Here is a 21,196-nt window from a genome sequence, read left to right on the forward strand (position 1 = left end):
GCACATTAGTTGGACAGTCAGATGAATACTGTAGCTTACCCCAATGGCTTATCAATGGTGTAAGTTTGGGAGCGACACCTTCTGTTTCTCCAAACAATGCAAGACTAGGGAATTGTTTAGTAAACCTGTTCAAAAACAGTGATTATATTTAAAGGTTGCATGTAGTGCTGATTCTGGTTGCAAATTTAAAATAGATATTTTACAGCTTTAGAAATCAGCCTCCAACTAAACTGCATAACTTTCTCAAACTTACCTTTGCAGGTTCTGGTACAGCAGCAGAAGAGTAGAGCTTTCTACCGCATTCAGGCGACAAGGATGATGATCGGCGCTGGAAACATTCTGAAGAAACACGCAGCAGATCAGGCCCGTAAAGTGGTCAGCAGTGGGGAACCTCGAGAGCAGGAGGATGACCCTCATGTTACAAGAATAGACTTTGAACCTGCCCTCTACCAGTGCTTTGAAAACTGTGGGTCCTTAAAACTTACTGTGCAAAGGCATGGAGGAGATGCTGGGTGTACTGTTAAGGTGAGTTTAAAGTGAAATACTCTAGTTTTTTCATTTTACTAGGGAATAGGATACTTCTAGACGTATTCTCTGGCTATTACGAAATATAATTTTTCGCTTGTTTAATTAATGAGAACAAGTAAGGTCTTTGAACTTTTCAAATGTTTATTCATGCAAAACTCCAGGTGGATTATCGCACAGAAGATGGCACAGCCAATGCTGGTTCTGACTATGAATTTGCTGAGGGCACGCTCGTCTTTAAACCTGGCGAGAACCTTAAAGAGCTAACCGTCGGCATTATTGATGATGACATCTTTGAGGAAGACGAATACTTCTATGTCCGCCTGAGCAATCCCCGTATAGTTGGGTGGGCTGATGGACATCCTATTGCTTTGGAGACCGGTGCACCTGCCCCTAGCGCAGCCCTTGGTGAGGCCCACACGGCGACCGTGACGATCTACGACGACGACCACGCAGGAATATTTACATTTGAGAACGAATCGGTGCGAGTTAGCGAAAGCATCGGCATCATGCAGGTAAAGGTCCAGAGGACATCAGGGGCACGTGGTCTGGTGGCGGTACCGTACCATACAGTGGATGGGACAGCTTGCGGAGGGGAAGACTATGAGGGAGTGTCTGGAAAACTGGAGTTCCAGAACGACGAGACAATGTAAGTGGTTTCTGTCAGCTAATGCGTGCTTGTGTGCGTGAGAATGTGTGTCTGTGTCTTAGTGCCTTTATTCAGCTCTTTCTGTCAGGACATTGTACCGCATGAGTGACCCTTTACAGGGAAAATGATTTTAGGCAGATAGATCAAATGTGTGGCAAATTGCTAGTTGTAAACCACTGATCTAGGGAGTTTCTTTGCAGCATTGGGCAGCATATTTGAATTTTTCTTCTCTGATAAGATCAAGATTTTGTTCTCTTTGTTCTCATTTTGCATTGAAGACAGTCTACAGACACGCTTTAATGATTTCACAAAACAGCAAGCTATTATGATCCTAATCTAACCTGAAGTTGTATGAAGTTCCATTTTTTGCAGGCCAATACATTTCAATCTGCTGTGTGTAATGTTTATAATATTAAAGTACTCTCCCAGTTAAATATGCAGAGACAATTATAAGTTAGCTATTTTTAGATTTCCAAAATGCTATAAAAACTGTCTGTGCTGCTTTTAAATGTTGTTCGGTTAATTGGAGTATATTTACATGCAATTTAAAAGTAGATTTCACCCAGAATGGAACAATACTTAAAATAAATACATACATGTCATGTAAATGCTTTAGTTAAACTGAAATTCACCAGTCCATTTTAAGTCAAGTTGTACTAATTGTGCTGGTACACAAGAAAAATTGAGGGTACGCTATATGGATTCAAATATAGAAATAATATAATATAGTGCAGCCTATATAGGACTAAAGAAGTCTAAATCTTTTTTTTTTTTTTTTTAAGCATGTTGGGAACATATACAATATAGGTTTGGCAGTTTGACCTCAAGTTTATTGCACAAAATAGCAGGCGAAAGGGAGTGTTGGGTAAGTTACTCTAAAAAGTAATTACTAGTAATTAGATTACTGTACTAATTAATCTCTCTAATAGTATTGCATAACTTTTCAAACATATTACTACTTTCTAAATCCCATATCAACCTTGATCAGTTTAACCTATACAAGGATAGATTCAAAACCGCACTTTTGATTCTTTTAAATAAACAACATACAATAGCATAAATCATAGAAGGTTAGATTAAAACAAGTTTTAACATGACATTTTGATGTTAAATCCACTATTGATTTATATACAATTGTTTTATATACAGTATTTAATGCAATTAGAAGTAGCTGTAATTTAAATGAATCTCTTTAAAAGTAATCTGTTCCTTTACTTTTTCAAGAGAAAATAATTGAATGACGGTAATTTGATTACTTAGTAATGAATTACACTGGTGAAAGGGAAAATAAGGGTGGAAAACTAGGTGGTTGTCCTAGTGAGGTGATCTGTTTCTGTGGGTCAATGTAACCTTAAGGTAATGCTAGTAAATTACTTTCTGTGGATTATGGTTGGCTTCATATTGAGTCTGCGATAATGTGTGATGTGTTTAACTGTGCCTGTGCATAACATTTGTGTCATTCAAGCCACAGGTAACAGCAGTAGTTGATGTCTTATCATAATATAATGCTGATATTACATTAAATTTAACCATATTAATCTTCCAATATTAATAAAAGGCTACAGCTGTTGTCTTTTGTTGATCTAGCAGTAAAAAAGCTTCATAAAAGCTTTCTGATGTCTAATGCTTCATGTCACGGTCTATATTTAATCTGACATCATCTATTAAACTAAGATCAGAAATGCTTTGGGAGGTTTTTTTGAGATCAGTTATGAACATATGCTGGTTTATTCTTGGTCTTTGGGGCCTAACATAAATACAATTGTGATAGTTCTTCAGTCCCAGAAACAAATGTTTTTTGTTTTGTTTTTTTACAGACAGGCAGTCAGACAGGCAGACAGGCAATCAGACAGGCAGACAGGCAGTCAGACAGGCAGACAGGCAATCAGACAGGCAGACAGGCAGTCAGACAGGCAGACAGGCAGGCAGTCAGACAGTCAGACGGGCAGACAGGCAGTCAGTCAGGCAGTCAGACAGGCAGACAGGCAGACAGTCAGACAGGCAGACAGGCAGACAGGCAGTCAGGCAGACAGACAGGCAGGCAGGCAGGCAGGCAGACAGACAGACAGACAGACAGACAGACAGACAGACAGACAGATAGATAGATAGATAGATAGATAGATAGATAGATAGATAGATAGATAGATAGATAGATAGATAGATAGATAGATAGATAGATAGATAGATAGATAGATAGATAGATAGATAGATAGATAGATAGATAGATAGATAGATAGATAGATAGATAGATAGATAGATAATATTATTCACTCAAAAAAAAAAAGTATATGTTTTGGGGCCACAAGTTAAATTATTTTTTGAAAAACCTTAGGGGGTTTTTCAGGCGGTTTTTTTAGGCGGTTAGCCCTGGTCTGAATTTAAAAAGATCAGACAGAGGACAAGGCGAATGGCTTGTATCATTTTTGTTACAGTTGGTCTCTGCTGATTTATTATCCAATAAGCCTTCACAACAGGGGCACACGGCAAGCAGACCTACAGCAAAATGAAACTGAAAACACTGCCATAAAATGACATACGCACGCACGCGCGCACGCGCACACACACACACACACACACACACACACACACACACACACACACACACACACACACACACACACACACAAATATTGCGTAGACAGAGACACAATCCTCATGCATCTCTGCTTCCCTGGCACCTGTCTTACTCTCTCTACCTCCTTTCACTCCACAATCCTCCCTTTTCTTCTTTTCAATTCAAGTCACTCTTACTCTCATTCCCTCTGGAAAAACCAGGTCATACCAGCTTAACCCTCATGTTCTTTACGAAGTTCAATAAGTTCATCTGACCTATCGAAACCCAATAGATGCACATTATTGAAACTGTATCTCTCTATTAAACCATAAAGTAGGCTTAAGTTTTTTTTTTTTTTTATTATTTTTATTTTTTTATTTTTTTATTGTCATGTTTTCATGGGAGAGTTGACCCAAGCAAAAACAAGTTCTAGAAAGGTTAAATATAAGAAATGTAAATAGCCAACTGATAGGAACATACTGTATAGATCAGAAAATCAGATGATATTCATTTAAAATGGCTAGAAAACAGAACATGAGGGTTTTTGGGACAGTTAGGTGGGTTTGCTGGTGTGGATGGTCTACCAGTCCTAACTATCCTGAGCCTGATTGACCAGCAAAAGCTAGAAACCATTTATCTCTCCTTGTCCATTCACTTTATTCTTCCCATTTTTCTTTATTTCTCCACATTTTTGTAAACAAATGAGCTCTTTGAAAGCCATTTTCTCAGTACTGTTATTCAATCTAAATGCAATTTCTTCAGTTTCCTACCCTTTCCCAGTTCTGTCTTCCAGCCTTTCATTCATTCATCCATCATCACTCACTTAATTCATAAGCTTTTTGTTTTATTTACAACTTCAAAGAGATTCGAGTAAAATACATTTTCAGTCTTTCTACTTCAAAAATTCACGTTTACTTCAACCTGTTATTTGCCATTACTTTGTTGTTTTTTTGTGTTGTTGTTGTTGTTGTAAAACTTACTAGCAATTTCTTAGTAAATATTGTTTCAAAATAAATCCTACACCAACATTTTTCAGTGTAATATAAAATATGTGTAAGTGTCTGTGTGTGTGCATGACAGTGTGTGAGCGAGGTGGGTAGGTTAATATTCGTCTGGCCCCAGTGGAGCTCTGCAGCGCCCTGAGCCTGACATAGACATAGAGACCAGTGGACGGGTGAAGAGGTGGCAACACACTATAAATGAAACACAGAGACACTGATGAGATGAAGACAGGCAAGGAGGTCTGGAGAATTAGTTTGCATGTGTCTGAATGTGTCTTTGCCTGTTACCTTCATGCTACAATATATATATCGAGGACTGTGCCTTGATGTCATTCCATCGCTTTCACACTGATTTATTGCTCAAATTTCATGAAGGATTTATGAGGTGCTGAGAAGCGCTCTCACATACGCATGCTCGCATATGAACCGTCTCGCCATCCTGTCTCTTTGTATTCCTATCATTTTACGCTCAATCTGTCTTTCTAATAAGATTTTCCTTTGCTGTGTTTGCACAGATTCCATATTTCAGCAGAAAATGTAATTCTGTCCTTTCAATTCTCAATTTCAAATCTTTTTTTCTTCGCTGACTTTGTCTAATACTAATTTCTAATGTTTCTTGTCATACCAAATGTTCTTTTGCCTCTCTCTCGTGACATGGGATTCTGCATTAGGCCTTTCCCTAGGGTGACCCAGAATACTGTGAGCACTAGATATGTGTTCCAAGTGGACCACAGCATGAAATCGCTCATCTTCGAGTTTGTGTGCAAAGTAAAAGTAGATCACTTTTCGGATTCCTGCGTTTATGTACAGACAGAGTTAGACATTTTAAAACCTCCTCACCATTTGCACTTTTGATTACACTTTCTGCAAATACATTGGCCCCACTTTATATTAGGTGGCCTTAAGTACTAAGTAGTTACATCAAAAAATAAGTACAATGTACTTACTGTGTTCAAATTGTATTGCAAAGCACTTTTTCTGATATTGAGGTGGGAGTTATGGACAGGTGTGGTGGTGTGGGGTTAGATGTAAGGGAAATGCCAACTGTGTAATTACAAATGTAACTACAGAAATTAATTACAGACGTAATTACATGCAGGTATTTTTTTTAAATGTAAGTACAATGTAAAAACATGTATGTACACAATAAGTGCATTGTATCAAATTATTAATTACAATGTTAGTACATAGTAGTTAAGGCCACCTAATATAAAGTGGGTCCAATACATTAAACTACAGAAACACACAGTGTAAAATAAATATTTATTAAGAGACAAAACAATATATTTAAAGAGATAGTTCACTCTAAATTAATATTCTGTCCTATGTAATACAAATGCTGCTATGCAGTGGCGACCAGGGGTTTTCAAGCTCGAAAAATTAAAATAAATAAATAAATAAATAAATAAATAAATGGCAGTACACTCTTAAATGCAGGTTCTTAAATGGTTCTTTGGCAGAGTGTATAGTTCCATGAAGAACCTTTTAATATCCAAATAACCTTTCCAATGCACAAAAAGTTCTTTGTAGTAAAAAAATTGTGTTGGTTTTTGTTGGTTTAACTTAAAAAAGTAAGTAACCTGGTTGCCTTAAAATTTTGAGTTTATTGAAATTAAAAATTTGAGTTGATACAATGAAGGAAATTTGTTTAATAAATAGAAACTCAAAATATTTTTGTATCTGAGCCACATAAAAAAAATGGATAAATCATGAAAATAGCACAATTTGGCATGTTTCACTGCGTCATCAGAGATAAAACACATATAATTACCCAATATGCTTACAAAATCTTTGAATAATATTTTAACAAAGTTTGTCGAATCTCAAAAAATTTAATTGTATTAACTCAAAATTTTAATTTCAATGAACTCAAAATTTTAAGGCAACCAGGTAACTTTTTTTCTAAATAATTTTTTACAGTGTTTAGACTATAAAATGTTTTAAAAAAAATTACAAAAGGGTTCTTTGGGGAACAAAAAAAGGTTCTTCTATGGCATCCCTGTGAAAAAAACATTTTTGGTTCTTCCTGGCACCTTTATTTTTAAGGGTGTAGTCAAAGAAGTTATACTGCCATAACGTACTATCGGAAATTTGATTAATCTGAATTCTGAAGTTGTTTCGAAATGTTCGAAATGTGAGGGCGTTCATGTGCAGTTTTTACCTAGGAAACTCGTATTTACGATGATTCCGAGAGCACGTGAAGGCAGCATAAAATCAAGTCCATATAACATCTGCACTATATTCCAAGTAGTTTAAAGTCATATGGTAGCTTTGTGTAAAGAAAATATTTCAGATGACGGCAACACTTGTGAAGACAACAGAGGACACTTTTGGATCGATCATTGTGTGTAAGTGATCATTGTGTCTGCTTCATTGATGTTTACTATTACATAACTTTTATATTATATTATAGCTGTACTGTGTTATAGGCACGCAGACAGGAAGGCAAGGACAGGCAAATATACAGGTATATACTCAAAGGAAGTTTACTTATGAATGTCTCTTAAAACAAGCAACATCCCCAAAATGGCATTATAAATAAGTAGATACCAGTGCATTTTTCATCTATTAAGCAATGAAGACCAGTCTACTCTATTAAACAGTATACAGTGATGAGTTGAGGATCTACGATTAGTTATCTCAAGGCACCATGATAGACAGCATCTAAAGAGCAAATGCAAAAAACACAACAGAAACAGACAGATATGTAACATACTGTATATAACTGCTATTATTATTGCTATGGACTATGTGGACATTACTTTGACAAAATGTTCTCTTGACTGATATACCAGAATACTTCCTTGTAACTTTGAAACTTATTTTATGTGAAGCTGTTGTGAAACAATATTATTGAAAAAAAAGTATTTCCAGTGTACCTCTCAAATTGTATTTGTGCCATTTTTAACTGAAACACATTCATGAGACACATTCTGCACCACTGATATCAAACTTAGCTTGTCTTGTCTGAAACAAAGCGAAATTTGAGAGCTGCGGCTGAGCAGAAGGTGCCCCTGGGCGTCATTTTGCGACGCGCTGGGTGCTCCATTCATTACAATGATAAACCTTTGGCGTCATAAACAGACGCATTTAATTATTTGCGTTTATAAAAGCAGACATGATTTTATTAATATTTAAAGGCTACTTTTATATTTTGGAGCAACTAACTCCACTCCTACCCTAAACCTACCCATATCTAAACAATATAAAACACATAACAGGCAAATAAATGTACAGTCGCAAGTATTTATTGCAAAAACTGACCAAAGCAGTATAAAAGTATTAACTCATGTTGCATTCCAAGTCTTCTGAAGTCATACGATATCTTCATGTGAAGAACTGAGTTGATCTTGATGTTTTAATCGCTGAAATTATGATCCTGCTGCCCCGTGAACGAACTCATTCATATCTCATTCAAATAATTTAAAAGACTCCTGAGCATGACGCAATCGGTCACAAGACACACGAGAGCCAATGACATTTTACAATCAATGCTGACGTAATGACGCAATTGGTCACAAGACATACGAGAGCCAATGCAATTTCACTATGAAATCTCACGTAACGGGCGCCAATATTTGAAATTTGATGTGTTTGTTGATGATCTTCTGCGGATGGAGATGCTGATCGCTTTTGGGGATTTTCTTCATACAAATCAATCGTCGGAAAACTTGGATTATTTAACTTTTTTGAATAACTCGTGGATGCAGTCGTATGTTATATCCTGTGTTTTATATCATGTTCAGACAAATGGGTAGGTTTAGGGATGGGATGGTGTTGGGTTACATGTTAAGCATGTCTAAACAGCGTAAATAAATGTATATAAAATTATGCTTGCTGATTAAATTGAAAAACACACTCCAACATGTCATAATGGCAAAATTATAAACTAATACAATTTCACCATGACGATAACATTACTAATACCCAGTGCGTCTGTGTATGACGCCAAAGGTTTCTCACTGAAATGAATGGAACACCCAGCGCGTCGAAACATGACGCCTTGGGGCACCTTTAGCGTCTTTATTGTGATGCAGAAGGCACTTGACCATGCTTCGGTTTTTGACGCCTTGGGAGTGAGAACGGGTTGTTTAGTGCTGCAATTGGGTCCCTGGTGTATCTACCAACCCAGAAAACGTGTAAAACGACAACCCAGTAACTTTATTTTGGTAAGCCTTTCTCTGCAAGCACGTGAAAAAAAGATTCCTCTCCCCGTCTGACATAGGAAGGGAATCTTATTATAATATTACCGCCCTTAAATCTACAGGTTTCCACCCACAGCGCCGCTATTATGTTTTCGCAAGTGACAGTGGTGAACAAGGTACTTGTGTGTATTTGACAGTTTAAACACAACAAAAACTGTGAAAGAGAAGTTACTCACGACAAGACTTGACATCTGACAGCCAGTCCGTGTGCATGTGCTTCAGATAAGTGCGCTTAAAAAAACGATCCCTTAGAAGTTTAAACCAATATAGCTTTAAAACACATGGAAATAAAAAAATAATAATTTAATGATGAAAGAAGAACTATGCTATTCATGAGAGTGATCTCTATAGATGATAATCAAATCCAAGCAGATGTCTTGTTAGTATTTGGTAGAGAATCCGATTGAGGCAGGAACTGAGCGGATAGGAGGCGGCACGCAGCCACTCAGCCGCTTTGCATTTAAAGGCACGTGCACATAAACAGCTTGTTCTTGAATGGGAATTTACTACATAGATTTTTATTAAATGATCTGTGAGGTATTTTAAGCCAAAACTTCACATATAATTCTGGGGACACCTAAGACTTAAATCACATCTTGTAAAAATGGGCATAATAGGTCCCCTTTAAAAACAGCCACATATTTATATGAACAGTTTTTTACTTTAATGGTTCTTTTTGTAAATTTTTTTGAGCTTGATAGCCTTGTTTGTCATGCAGATTTGGAATGATGTTGGCAAGATGACAGAATTGTCCTTTTTTAGGGGGAACTGTCCCTTTAAACTCAGATTTGATTCAAAAATCCACAGATACAGATTTTTTTTTAATTTCATACAGAGATACAGGTTTTTTTTTTTTTTTTTTTGAACTCTGCATCTTTGAACAATCTGCAGTTCCCAACGTCTACGCTCAGATCTCTTAGTAGTTTCTTTTATTATTTGCTCTATTCCTCCTGTGATGTTTCAGAATGCTCTGGGTTTTACATGATTGCAGCCTTGGGCTTGCAAGTGCAACCTTTGATCGTAACTTTGGGTAAATATTACAAAGAAAGACAGTCTCAACTTACTCTCAATGTCTGTCTCTCAGTGTCAGTTCGTATCTCTGAGTCTGTGAGGGCATGTATGTGAAAGAGAGAGTATCAAATGCAACTGGAAAGTCATCATTGAAAATAATATAATGACAACAACAACAACAACACTAATTGTTATAAACAAAACATTGGCATGCGTGACATGCATAGATGCACACTTGTTGCAAAGTAATGAAAATATACTATAATGTAAATGTTAGCTGTATAATTGTCAACATGGCATTTCTGCTTGTGCATTCAGCTTTTATGCTGCAGCAGAGCCTTATCATCAGTGTTAAGGTTAGCCATGTCACTAATTTTACCATGGGTGTATCCTGCCCTAACCTCATTCTACCACCGGCTAAAATCTAAAACCACATTACAGAAAAATAGAGAGGTCTGCTGCGTTTCCCCCAGTTGTGCTCTGAAGATAGTTGGGATTTAGATGCAAAAGCTGTAATTGCTCTAACCTGAAAGAAAATTGTGTTCCTAGTTTGTAATTTAGGAACCTTGCAAGAGGGCTGCATAGCATAATAATATGTGAGCATGAGTCTATGTGTGTGATTGATATAGCCAGAGAAACAGTAAAACGGACTAACTTATGAAAAAATGTGTCATAAGCCTCTTGAATATTGCAGAGTAATTCCTCTTCACTTCAAGGTGCTGTGTAAGATAACCTGCATACTGCAGATAAAGCCACATTGCCCTTACTGTTACAATCTTTAAAGGGATAGTTCCCTCAATTTCTTTTTACCATACAAAGCCTACTGATTAAAAGCCTGATCAAAACTTTGCTGAAAAACATATTAAACTATTATATGCCTTCTGTCATCTGATTGATAGTTTATTTTTATTTTTTTTAGAAAGTAAAAGGCCTTTAAATATAATTTTTAAATTATTCCCTTTCATGTGCCATGTCTTTTTGCTGTGAAATCTTTATATATTACAGTCACTATATATTATAGTGACTGTAAGAATAACTTTTTTATTGTTAGTAATATTTCAAGATGACATACTGGACTGAAACAATTTAGAACCATTTGTGTATTGCATTTTATGCAAGTAGTCTGCTGTACTGCTAAAGCTATCATGGATTTACATTCAAGCCATCAAAATATTTTACATTTTGGCAATAAAATATCAGCATATTTTTGCTCAGTTTCAGCCGCTAAATAAAATTGTGTTTTTTTCCTCCACGATGTGAGCTCTATATAATCATGAAGCAAAGTTTATGAGACATAAAAGCATGATGTATCAAATATGATACTCAACAAAAACACATTCAAAATGTTTTAGATTTTTTAAATATTTGGTCTTAAGGTTCAATAAACTGTTCCATTTTAAAAAAAAAAAGATATTACAGCTATTCCTTTAAGTTGTGGCTTCTTAAAAAAAGTGATTTCTTTCTTCTCTAAACTTCAGATAGGCCTGTTTGATGAAAGTGTGCTCATGTTTTCATGCAACTGGCACGCTATTGGCGGGTTTAACACGATGACAGATAGAGAAGCGTTGGGTCGTTGCCTGTTGATCACGTCTCTTGTGATCTGATTGGTTGAAGGACCACCATTTGCGTACAGTTATTTGAATAATGCTCATTTATCATGCCGATCTATCATACAGAGCAGACTCCCCCAAACCAATGTTCAAATTTAAATTGAGCTTGGTCTGGTGATAGCCAGACAAATCATACCAATTATTGGCTTATATATCTAAATGCATTTTCTGGACAGTGTCCGTCTCACCATAAACCAAATTAGTTTTTGCATTTATTTTAACAAATTGGCACAAGACTCACCGCTATGGCACTGAGCCGTGGATGTCTTGGTTCTACACAATTAATCAAATCACTATGCACTTTAATTTAGATGCATTTCAAAACAGCCCAATCAAAGTTTTAGTGTATTGTATACCATTTCTACTCATAAACCTAATGCAGCAGATGACTTTACTGGCATGTGTGCTGGTCATGCATAATAAGAGATGTTGAGTTGGGGAGAAGGCCTTGGCCCTCCACCGAGGCTCCAGGGGCCTGAGCGAGCACTGAGGCAGCTGTGAAGGCTCTAATCATGACTTGGACAACAGGCCTGCAGTCTCCCTTTGCTTGGACATCTGCCCTCTAATTAAAGAGTGTGTAAGTGTGCAAATGAGTGTATGTGGATATGTGCAGGCCGGGCCAGCTATAGATGAAGCAGCCATTTGCCTAGGGCCCTGGCATGCCGGGGGGATCCCTGCAAAATGGCCCAGAACAAATAAGTGGATTACAATATCTGACATGCACATGCTTAAAGCTAAATCAAGCAAGAATCGCACTGTGACAGTATCTGATAAAGTTTCCCCTCGTTGCGCTGAAGACATATATTATAGCTGTACATAACTATGTTTTGCTCGATAACGCTCATAGTTGTCACAGAAAATCATCAAGACAAAGTTTAGTTTATGTCTGTTTTAGTTAGTTTGCTTGGGGGGGGGTAAAATGCTTTTTCCTGCATACTGAGCTTTTTACACCCATCCTACCCATTACCCATCCTAAACATAGACAAGACGTAAGTTTAACGTTTGATGGAATATTTCTGCGTAAAAAATACTCCTTCCGGTTTCTCACAAGTTTCAGAGAGTTTTTTTTGAGGACGAGTCCGCTTGACGCCAACGGGCCGGAATGTCCTTATATGGGCCGTACGGGCTGTTCTCCCTTAAGGGTGGGCTCGTGCGTGACCAGAGCGAGAGAGAAAATGCACGGACATAAACACTGCTCTCAAGGTGCAGATCCACTCGTCCGTGCAACACTTCTGTCACGCCACGCTCCACTTTATTCCTATGGGTGACGTCAAATGACTTTAACCAACCCGTTCTCACCCCCAAGGCGTCAAAATCCGAAGCATGGTCAAGTGCCTTCCGCGTCACAATTAAGACGCTAAAGGTGCCCCTGGGCGTCATTTTGCGACGCGCTGGGTGCTCCATTCATTTCAATGAGAAACCTTTGGCGTCATAAACAGACGCATTTAATTATTTGCATTTATAAAAGCAGACATGATTTTATTAATATTTAAAGGCTACTTTTATATTTTGGAGCAACTAACTCCACTCCTAACCTAAACCTACCCATATCTAAACAATATAAAACACATAACAGGCAAATAAATGTACAGTTACAAGTATTTATTGCAAAAACTGACCAAAGCAGTATAAAAGTATTAACTCATGTTGCATTCCAAGTCTTCTGAAGTCATACGATATCTTCATGTGAAGAACAGAGTTGATCTTGATGTTTTAATCGCTGAAATGATGATCCCGCTGCCCCGTGAACGAACTCATTCATATCTCATTCAAATAATTCAAAAGACTCTTAAACATGACGCAATCGGTCACAAGACACAAGAGAGCCAATGACATTTTACAATCAATGCTGACGTAATGACGCAATTGGTCACAAGACATACGAGAGCCAATGCAATTTTACTATGAAATCTCACGTAACGGGCGCCAATATTTGAAATTTGATTGTGTTTGTTGATGATCTTCTGCGGATGGAGATGCTGATCGCTTTTGGGGATTTTCTTCATGCAAATCAATCGTTTGGCCTCGGAAAACTTGGATTATTTAACTTTTTTGAATAACTTGTGGATGCAGTAGTATGTTATCCTGTGTTTTATATCATGTTCAGACAAATGGGTAGGTTTAGGGATGGGATGGGGTTGGGTTACATGTTAAGCATGTCTAAATAGCGTAAATAAATGTATATAAAATTATGCTTGCTGATTAAATTGAAAAACACACTCCAACATGTCATAATGGCAAATTTATAAACTAATACAATTTCACCATGACGATAACATTACTAATACCCAGTGCGTCTGTGTATGACGCCAAAGGTTTCTCACTGAAATGAATGGAACACCCAGCGCGTCGAAACATGACGCCTTGGGGCACCTTTAGCGTCTTTATTGTGACGCAGAAGGCACTTGAGCATGCTTCGGTTTTTGACGCCTTAGGAGTGAGAATGGGTTGCTTTAACGCGCATGCAAAGCATTCCGGGAAGGCAGCGCTGCATTTGAACCGATTTGAATGCAGAAATGACGGGAAGCTTCACAACATCACGCTTTAATCGTGTCGCAAAAGTGGATCTCCACGGTCACTGCTGTCACAGGACTTCACGAAATCAACAATGTTACCAAAGAAGTGTGTTTTTGACGGAGTAGTCCCAGCGTTAAAGGTTCACGGTCGTGCTTTGGAAGCAGGTGGTGAGTAAAACTGCTTCAAATGTCTGTGTTGTTGGCTATCGTCGCGTAAGTAAACATCAGTAAACAACACGATCGTGTATAACGTTAGTTAATTTATCAATGGAGCATGCGATGTATGGTGTGTGTTTAAATACATTTGTTTAGCTGACCAATAAATGTGTCAGTTTGTTTATTGTAAAACCACCCAAACATAAACCTAGGGGACGTTCACACAAAGCACATTCAAATGCGCTACTCCATTGTTTTTCTATACACTACCTGACGTGCAAAACCGTTTTGCTTGCTACGGCTAATATTTAGTCATATACAATAGTCCATAAACCAAATCATGTCCTCATAAACTGCGAGTAAACGCACACAAATGTTGACAGGCCACTAAATACAGTACATACCACAGAGACGGACGTCCTGCTGTTGCTGTTTCTCCTGTTCAATTTATTTCATCCTCCGGATCTGATTCTGGATCACATATGTATTAGTTGAATCTGATTGATAGCCATGGTTTATTAGGGTATTATTAAACTCACTATTAAAAAGTCTTAGGAAGAACAGCATTGGATTTTACAGTGCACAAACTGATCATATAATGAAAGTCAAAAGGTTTTTATTTTATTTTATTCAGAAAGGTTGGTTAAAAGTTACAGTAAAGACTTGTATAATATTTTATGAACTTTTAAACAATTCTGAAGAAAATGTAGCACAGTTTTGAATAAATGTTAAGTAGCACAATTGTTTTCAACATTATTAAATAATCAGAAATGTAACTTGAGCACTAGATCAACACCCTTTCATAGATTATGATGATGTGTTTTCACAATTAAAAAACAAATCAATAATTACATTTATACCACTATACTTTGTGGTATATTATCTTGCTATTAAATAACAGAAAACTGCTGCTGCATGCGTGTTAAGGCAAATTCACACCACGCTGACAGATGCAGACCAACGCGAATTATCACGGTACATCACTTCTCAGACATTTCATGACCCAACAAATGAAGACTGAACATGTTCAATCTGCATTTCCATCAGCATAATGGAGACCAAACTACTGCAACAGATGCTGACAGGGGTAACAATGTGTCTGTTGCTGTCTGTCAGGATCTGCCGGTGGAAGGTAAATTGGGCTTTACTAATACAACAGCTAAGAGTGATGGCAAATTTGACATATTTTTGTCCAATGTAATCAAACTCTTGATATATTTTTTTCTCTTTTATTAAGTAAGAAATGCTATTATAGATTTTTTTTCTTTTGCTATTGAAAAAAAGAGACACAAAAATAATATTTGTCCGATTACCACTATAGAAGTATACTGTCACGATTGTGTTATGTTTGTGTTTGACTGAGTTCCTGTTCTTCCTTCTGTGTTCAGTTCCTGTTCCCGTTTACTATTAGTTGCTATGGTTACTTATTGATTGTTTGATTTAGTTAATCTTTTTCCCATTTAGTTTCTTCTCCTTTAACCTGTATACCAGTTTTTTCAGTCATGGCACCCTTTGAAAATTTTCAAAATTCTGTGGCACCCCCTCACATACGTTATGCTAGGGGTGTAATGGTACAGATACCTCAAGGTTCGGTTTGTGTCACGGTTTTAGGTTCACGGTTTCGGTACGGTTCGGTATTTGCTATATTCAGGAGAAATAGGACTGCTGTCAAATAAAAATAAAGAAAATAAGAACAAATAACTTAAATACAAGCAGCAGCACAAAAAAATACTATTGAGAAAATATACTAATAAAATAAACAATGCTTTTCAGGTTTTTTAGGTAGGTCTAACATTAGTTTTTAGCTACAGAAATTGAATAAAGTAATCAAATGTAAAATAACTGCATATTTAACTATTTAAATTAAAGTTTAATCCTTATTAAACTTACAAAAGCTATTCAATCAAGAGCAGTGAGTGATGTCCTTATCTTTTGTTTGACATTAAACAGACAGCAGTAAAGGCTACTGCCCCTTTAAGACCTAATACACGGATACGTCATCTTTCTAGACTGTATAAAGTTCAGTTAAGACATATACAGACTATGTCTGCTTGGATACTCATCAAGATAGGTAAGATGACTGGACATGTTAACCAGTCTTGTAGTCGAAACTAGCTCATTCGAGTCCGAGTCCGAGTTCAGAGAGGGTCGAGTCCGAGTCGAGACCGAGTTCAGAGAGGGTTGAGTCCGTGTCGAGACCGAGTTCAGAGAGGGTTGAGTCCGAGTCGAGACCGAGTTCAAATAGGATTGAGTCCGAGTTGAGACCGAGACCAGAGAGAGCCGGTGCAATCACAGATATATTTACATAGATTCCTCAATGAACTGATCGTATGGCTGTGTGTTTGAGAAGTGTGCCGGAGAAAGAGAGGGCGGAACCCTGGTTGGGAAACACTGCTGTATACTGTATATACTCCTGTGTTTCAGTTTCTCATTGTTGTTCTTGTTTATGTTTGCATGGTGTGGTTAGCTTTTCTCTTGTTTCGGAAAGGACAATAAGCAGGGATGCTGAACCCAATCGTGCTATTTGTTGGATTTATCGGCTCTGACAGGTTAAACCTAATTCAAATATATTACATTCCTGTGTTATTAAACACCAACTCAATCTCTGCTTCCCTGTCCTCTGCAATTACAAGTGGGATCAGACCTGTGGGGGTCAATCTAAAGCTCGGTCAGTGATCTATTGCAAATACTTTTCTCTCTTCTTTTTATTTCTGTTGGCTTTTTTTTCTGCTCATTCCATGTCTGCTCATTCACACAATGAAATTCGATTGACATTCTTGTACTTCGAGATAAAACAACGCAGCAAATGTTCAGTTATCAAGGCAAGATTTCATTCCTTGCTTAAAACAAAGCTTTTAGCACTGTGTGTATGTCACACCCACTTAAGATGCAGCCAAAAAGGCGACATTACAGTGGCTTCCCAGAATGCAGAGCATTAATGTGTCAGTGTTTGGTGAGGGATGAGGCGAGGACTCAGTTCTGTAGATAAATGACCTTTTTATTTAATAAAAAAATCAAACAAAACCTACCCCGAGGGGGATGACTGGACTGGACTGGACTGGACTGGACTGGACTGGACTGGACTGGACTGAGGAGAATAAGACCCCGTCCACACAGAGACGTGTTGAGCTGTATACGTATACATTTTGTACCTTATCAGCGTTTCGTCTACACGGATCCGGCATTTTGGAAGCATGAATCCGACATTTTCTGAAACCGGGTCCTAGACTGGATAAATCTGAAAACAACAATCTTGCGTTTTCGTGTGTACAGTCAATCCGTATATTTTGTGAAACGGTGATGTCATCACACTACGTCTGGCACGGTTAAAGACTAAAGCTGAGTTCACACTGCTCGATTTTAGCCCCAATTTGGACTCGCGAAATCGCCGACAAGTGCCCGAGATCACAGGCAAATCGGTGCTCATGCACGCGAGTGCCAATCACGAAACGTGAATGATCAAAGACGCGATAAGAGAGAATCGCACAAGAGTCGAAGACGCCTGTGAGATATTTGGCATGCTAAATATCTGGACCTGTCAGCGAATGAAACTCCTGCTGTGTGAAATGTGTTCTGACTGAAAATTACATTTGCGACAGCCAATGAAAGAGTGAGATACAGGGCAGTGGGAGGTTCAGGGAGGAGTTATAGACCAGAATATATTTTACTTCTATCCAGAACTCTTCTTCTCCGTTATTAGTGTATTTCTGTGGCAGAATTACAGTGCCACACACTGGCCTGGCATGTATACTACATCGTTTTGAGTCAGATTCAGTGATCTTGTGTGTACGCAGATATTTCTTGAAAAGAGGGGAAATAAGGATCGGATTAGGAAAGCTCTGGCTTCGTGTGGACAGTCCCTAAATTGGAAGCAAACAAGACAGGTGATGAGGGAGGACAGGTGTGGCAAATGAACCAATAATCAGAAAACAAGATGGGCAGGGTTAGACAATAAACAGGTGCTCAAACCAAACATGACAAAAACACGAGCACATGGCCAGCAAACACAATCCATAAAAAGTGTTCCATGTGCTCAAACAAAACGAGAGCTAATAAAAACACTCATACGACAAAAGGGTTCACACAAAACATGATATACACAGACAGATATTATGGGAGTGGCTTGTTGCAGGTAACTTGATCTTGACCCTTAAGAAACATTAATGCTGTCACGTAACAAATCTGCTTAAATTATAAAATTGAATGAATTGCTAATGACAACATAATGTAAAGGCTGCACAAATACTAGAAATTGTGAACATAAATAATTGGGAATCGTGTTTTTAAAGCGTTACTTCAGCGATTAGCATATGGCTTTGTATCAGTAGAAACCCTGGAGTATATTCAAATGATTGCGCTTAATTTCTATGAAAGTTAAGCTTCCAAAGGCATGAACTGAAAACACGGCAGACTGAACACACGCTGTGAATGTATATGCCGCGAGCGTGGTCGCGATTACCTCAGCTCTCATCACGAGAGCTCATTCATGACAGTGAATGTAATCTGACTCCTGCAGTGACTCACTCATTATATTGAACAGACACGTTCAGTATTTAATTGTATTGTCGTTTCTCCAACTCAGTCACAGTAATCCAGTAGTGGTGGCTTTGGGAATGGCCTCACTGGGCAGCGAAGCATTCTGGGAATTGTTGTCTTTCGTCCCCATGAGGCAAAAATAAATTTTCCTTTCTTTTCTCAGTCTAGAAGGCACCATATTCAAAAATGATTTCACATTTCTTCTACATTAATGACCCAGTTTAAATACAGATTCATCTTCCCAGTGCTGAAGTACCCCTTTAATATTAATTTATCTATTATAACTTTTATGTTGTTTTGGTTGATTGGCTGTTTTCTTAGTTCTCCATCAGGTGTCTTTTTTAATAATATGATGTAATTACGTGGCTGTCTTGCCACCAGCTAATCGCTGATCATGGTTTAGTATTGATGCATCTGCCCTGTAGACTGGGTAAACCCTGCAAGCGATTTGATTTCGGCCTGCAGCTTAGGCTGGAAACCTGTATAAATTTGCGGGGACCAGTCACAGACTGGCTTATCCACCTGGCCCGCTTTTGGGTTTAACACAATGACGGATAGAGAAGTATTGTTTTGTATTGTTAAGAATTGTATTGTTGATCTGATTGGTTGAAGGACTATCCAATTTCGTACAGAGTCATTTGATCTATGCCATTTGATCACGCCTCTTGCAGTAAAATAACTACACAATAAGTAAAATACAGAGCAGACTCCCCAGACCAATGTTTAATGTGCAGTTTTCTCAAACTTCTTAATCCAGGGGCCGTATTCTCAAAAAGTTTTATTTTAGCACTGAGTTCTCCTAGGAGTAAAAGTACGGCCTCAGTTATTTTAATCAAATCGGACAGTCAGATACTTGATTTATGTCTCATAACTCGGTTTGCTTTGTTTTTCATTTTGAGCAGGTTTGTAATGCAACAAAACTTGAAACCTACGCTCTGTTTGAGTTAAGATTATGCCGTACCCTTAGTTCGTTTCCCCCATTGACTGTTTGTCATCTAAATCCTACATTCCTAAATTGGAAGTGGCTTAATTAGCACTGCAGAGACAAGTAGTTGAGGCGTTACCTGGCGATTAACTTGAAGTGACAGCGTGTGCTTGTGTGTGCTGTTCTATGTTTAAGGGGGATGTCAGACCGAAGTAGACATGGGAAGAGGTGCAACAATGAGAGAGAACACAGTGTGAGATAACAAAGAAAAGAAAACACTCTGAATCATGCTGAATTGAAGAGTTATTTATTAGTAAGTTTGTCTGGCTATCACCAGATCCAGCTCAATCTTTTAAGACATATTAACATTTGTCTGAGGAGTCTGTTTTGTATTTTCTACTGCACAAGAGGCGTGATCAACGAGCATCATTCAAATGACTCAATTGGATAGTCCTTCAATCAATCGCATCAATCTATCGCTTCCCAATGCGTCACTGTTTTAAACCCGCCAATAGCGTGTCAGGTGGTATAAGCCAGTCTGTGATTGGTTCTTGCAAATGTGTAACAGAAGCAGGATAAATTAATGTACAGGTTTCCAGCCTGAACTGCAGGGCGAAATCAAATCGAGGTTTATCGGGCTGGGTTTATGGAGTCTATTAGTAAGTAGTCAAACTGTTTAAGGAAGAGATGCTTAATCAATGTTTCAGGGTGATTTGGAGGAAGGTTGTAATGCAGAGATACAGACAACAGACTGAAAACAAGTTCGTAGATGATATATTTCAGAGTAAATATTACAGTGGAAGTTCACAAAAATATAAATTGCTGTCATAATTTACTCACCCTCATGTTATAAACCCATATGACCTTCTTTATTTCAGTGGAACACAGATGGATACATTTTGAATACATTTCATACTACTCCTTTTCAACCAAAGTATGAGGGCAAATTCACCATAAAATTAAAGGCAAAGCCATGATACATTTGTGCTAGGAACAGACAGAAATATATGTTATTTAATCATAATACACCCAATATAACCTAAAATATTCATAATTGATGAAATTTCACAAAATGCTGACAGTTTTGTCAGTATTGTTGGTTGATTTATATTACCATTTAAATAAACAGTGGCAAATTTATCAGCCGTAATGCATAGATCTGAAATTTTGACTCAAATCTGTCTTAAGTGTCCCACCGACTTACATTTACTAAAAACAAACTAACAGTCCATTCATGCTTGTTCTATAGGGTCGCAGGAATGCTGTAGCTTATCCCATTGTCTTTAACCGTAGGCTGGGAAACACCATGGACTGGCCCAAACCAATGTTGTTTACATTATCATCAAAAAATGGACCATTCGACATGCATACAGCCATATTAGCACAAGGGGCATACAAGTGTGTGAATGTAGTCATCTGTCAGTCAAACAGTGTGTGTGGATAGAATTGAGCCGGAGCTTGGTACCAATACTGTAGAAAGTTTGTTGAACTGAGTATTGAAAATGCCA

At 37.8% G+C, this 21,196-nt stretch overlaps 1 protein-coding gene and 1 long non-coding RNA gene across 3 annotated transcripts in view; one reads left to right on the top strand and one right to left on the bottom strand.

Annotated features, from left to right (window-relative positions):
• LOC137063514 (uncharacterized) overlaps positions 1–375 on the bottom strand; it is a 1,245-nt gene extending 870 nt beyond the window's left edge. The window contains exons 1-2 of the long non-coding RNA XR_010901391.1: positions 254–375; positions 40–125 (exon numbers count right to left, since the gene is read on the bottom strand). This is a non-coding gene — a long non-coding RNA (uncharacterized lncRNA). The remainder of the gene's footprint in view (positions 1–39; positions 126–253) is intronic.
• slc8a4b (solute carrier family 8 member 4b) overlaps positions 1–21,196 on the top strand; it is a 93,736-nt gene that overhangs the window by 42,974 nt on the left and 29,566 nt on the right. For both annotated transcript variants that reach the window (XM_067434516.1, XM_067434598.1), the window contains 2 exons: positions 262–525; positions 690–1,174. In XM_067434516.1, the coding sequence (XP_067290617.1) occupies positions 262–525; positions 690–1,174 (749 nt within the window). The remainder of the gene's footprint in view (positions 1–261; positions 526–689; positions 1,175–21,196) is intronic.

This window comes from Pseudorasbora parva, chromosome 1 (assembly GCF_024679245.1).
Source record: "Pseudorasbora parva isolate DD20220531a chromosome 1, ASM2467924v1, whole genome shotgun sequence".
NCBI lineage: Eukaryota > Metazoa > Chordata > Actinopteri > Cypriniformes > Gobionidae > Pseudorasbora > Pseudorasbora parva.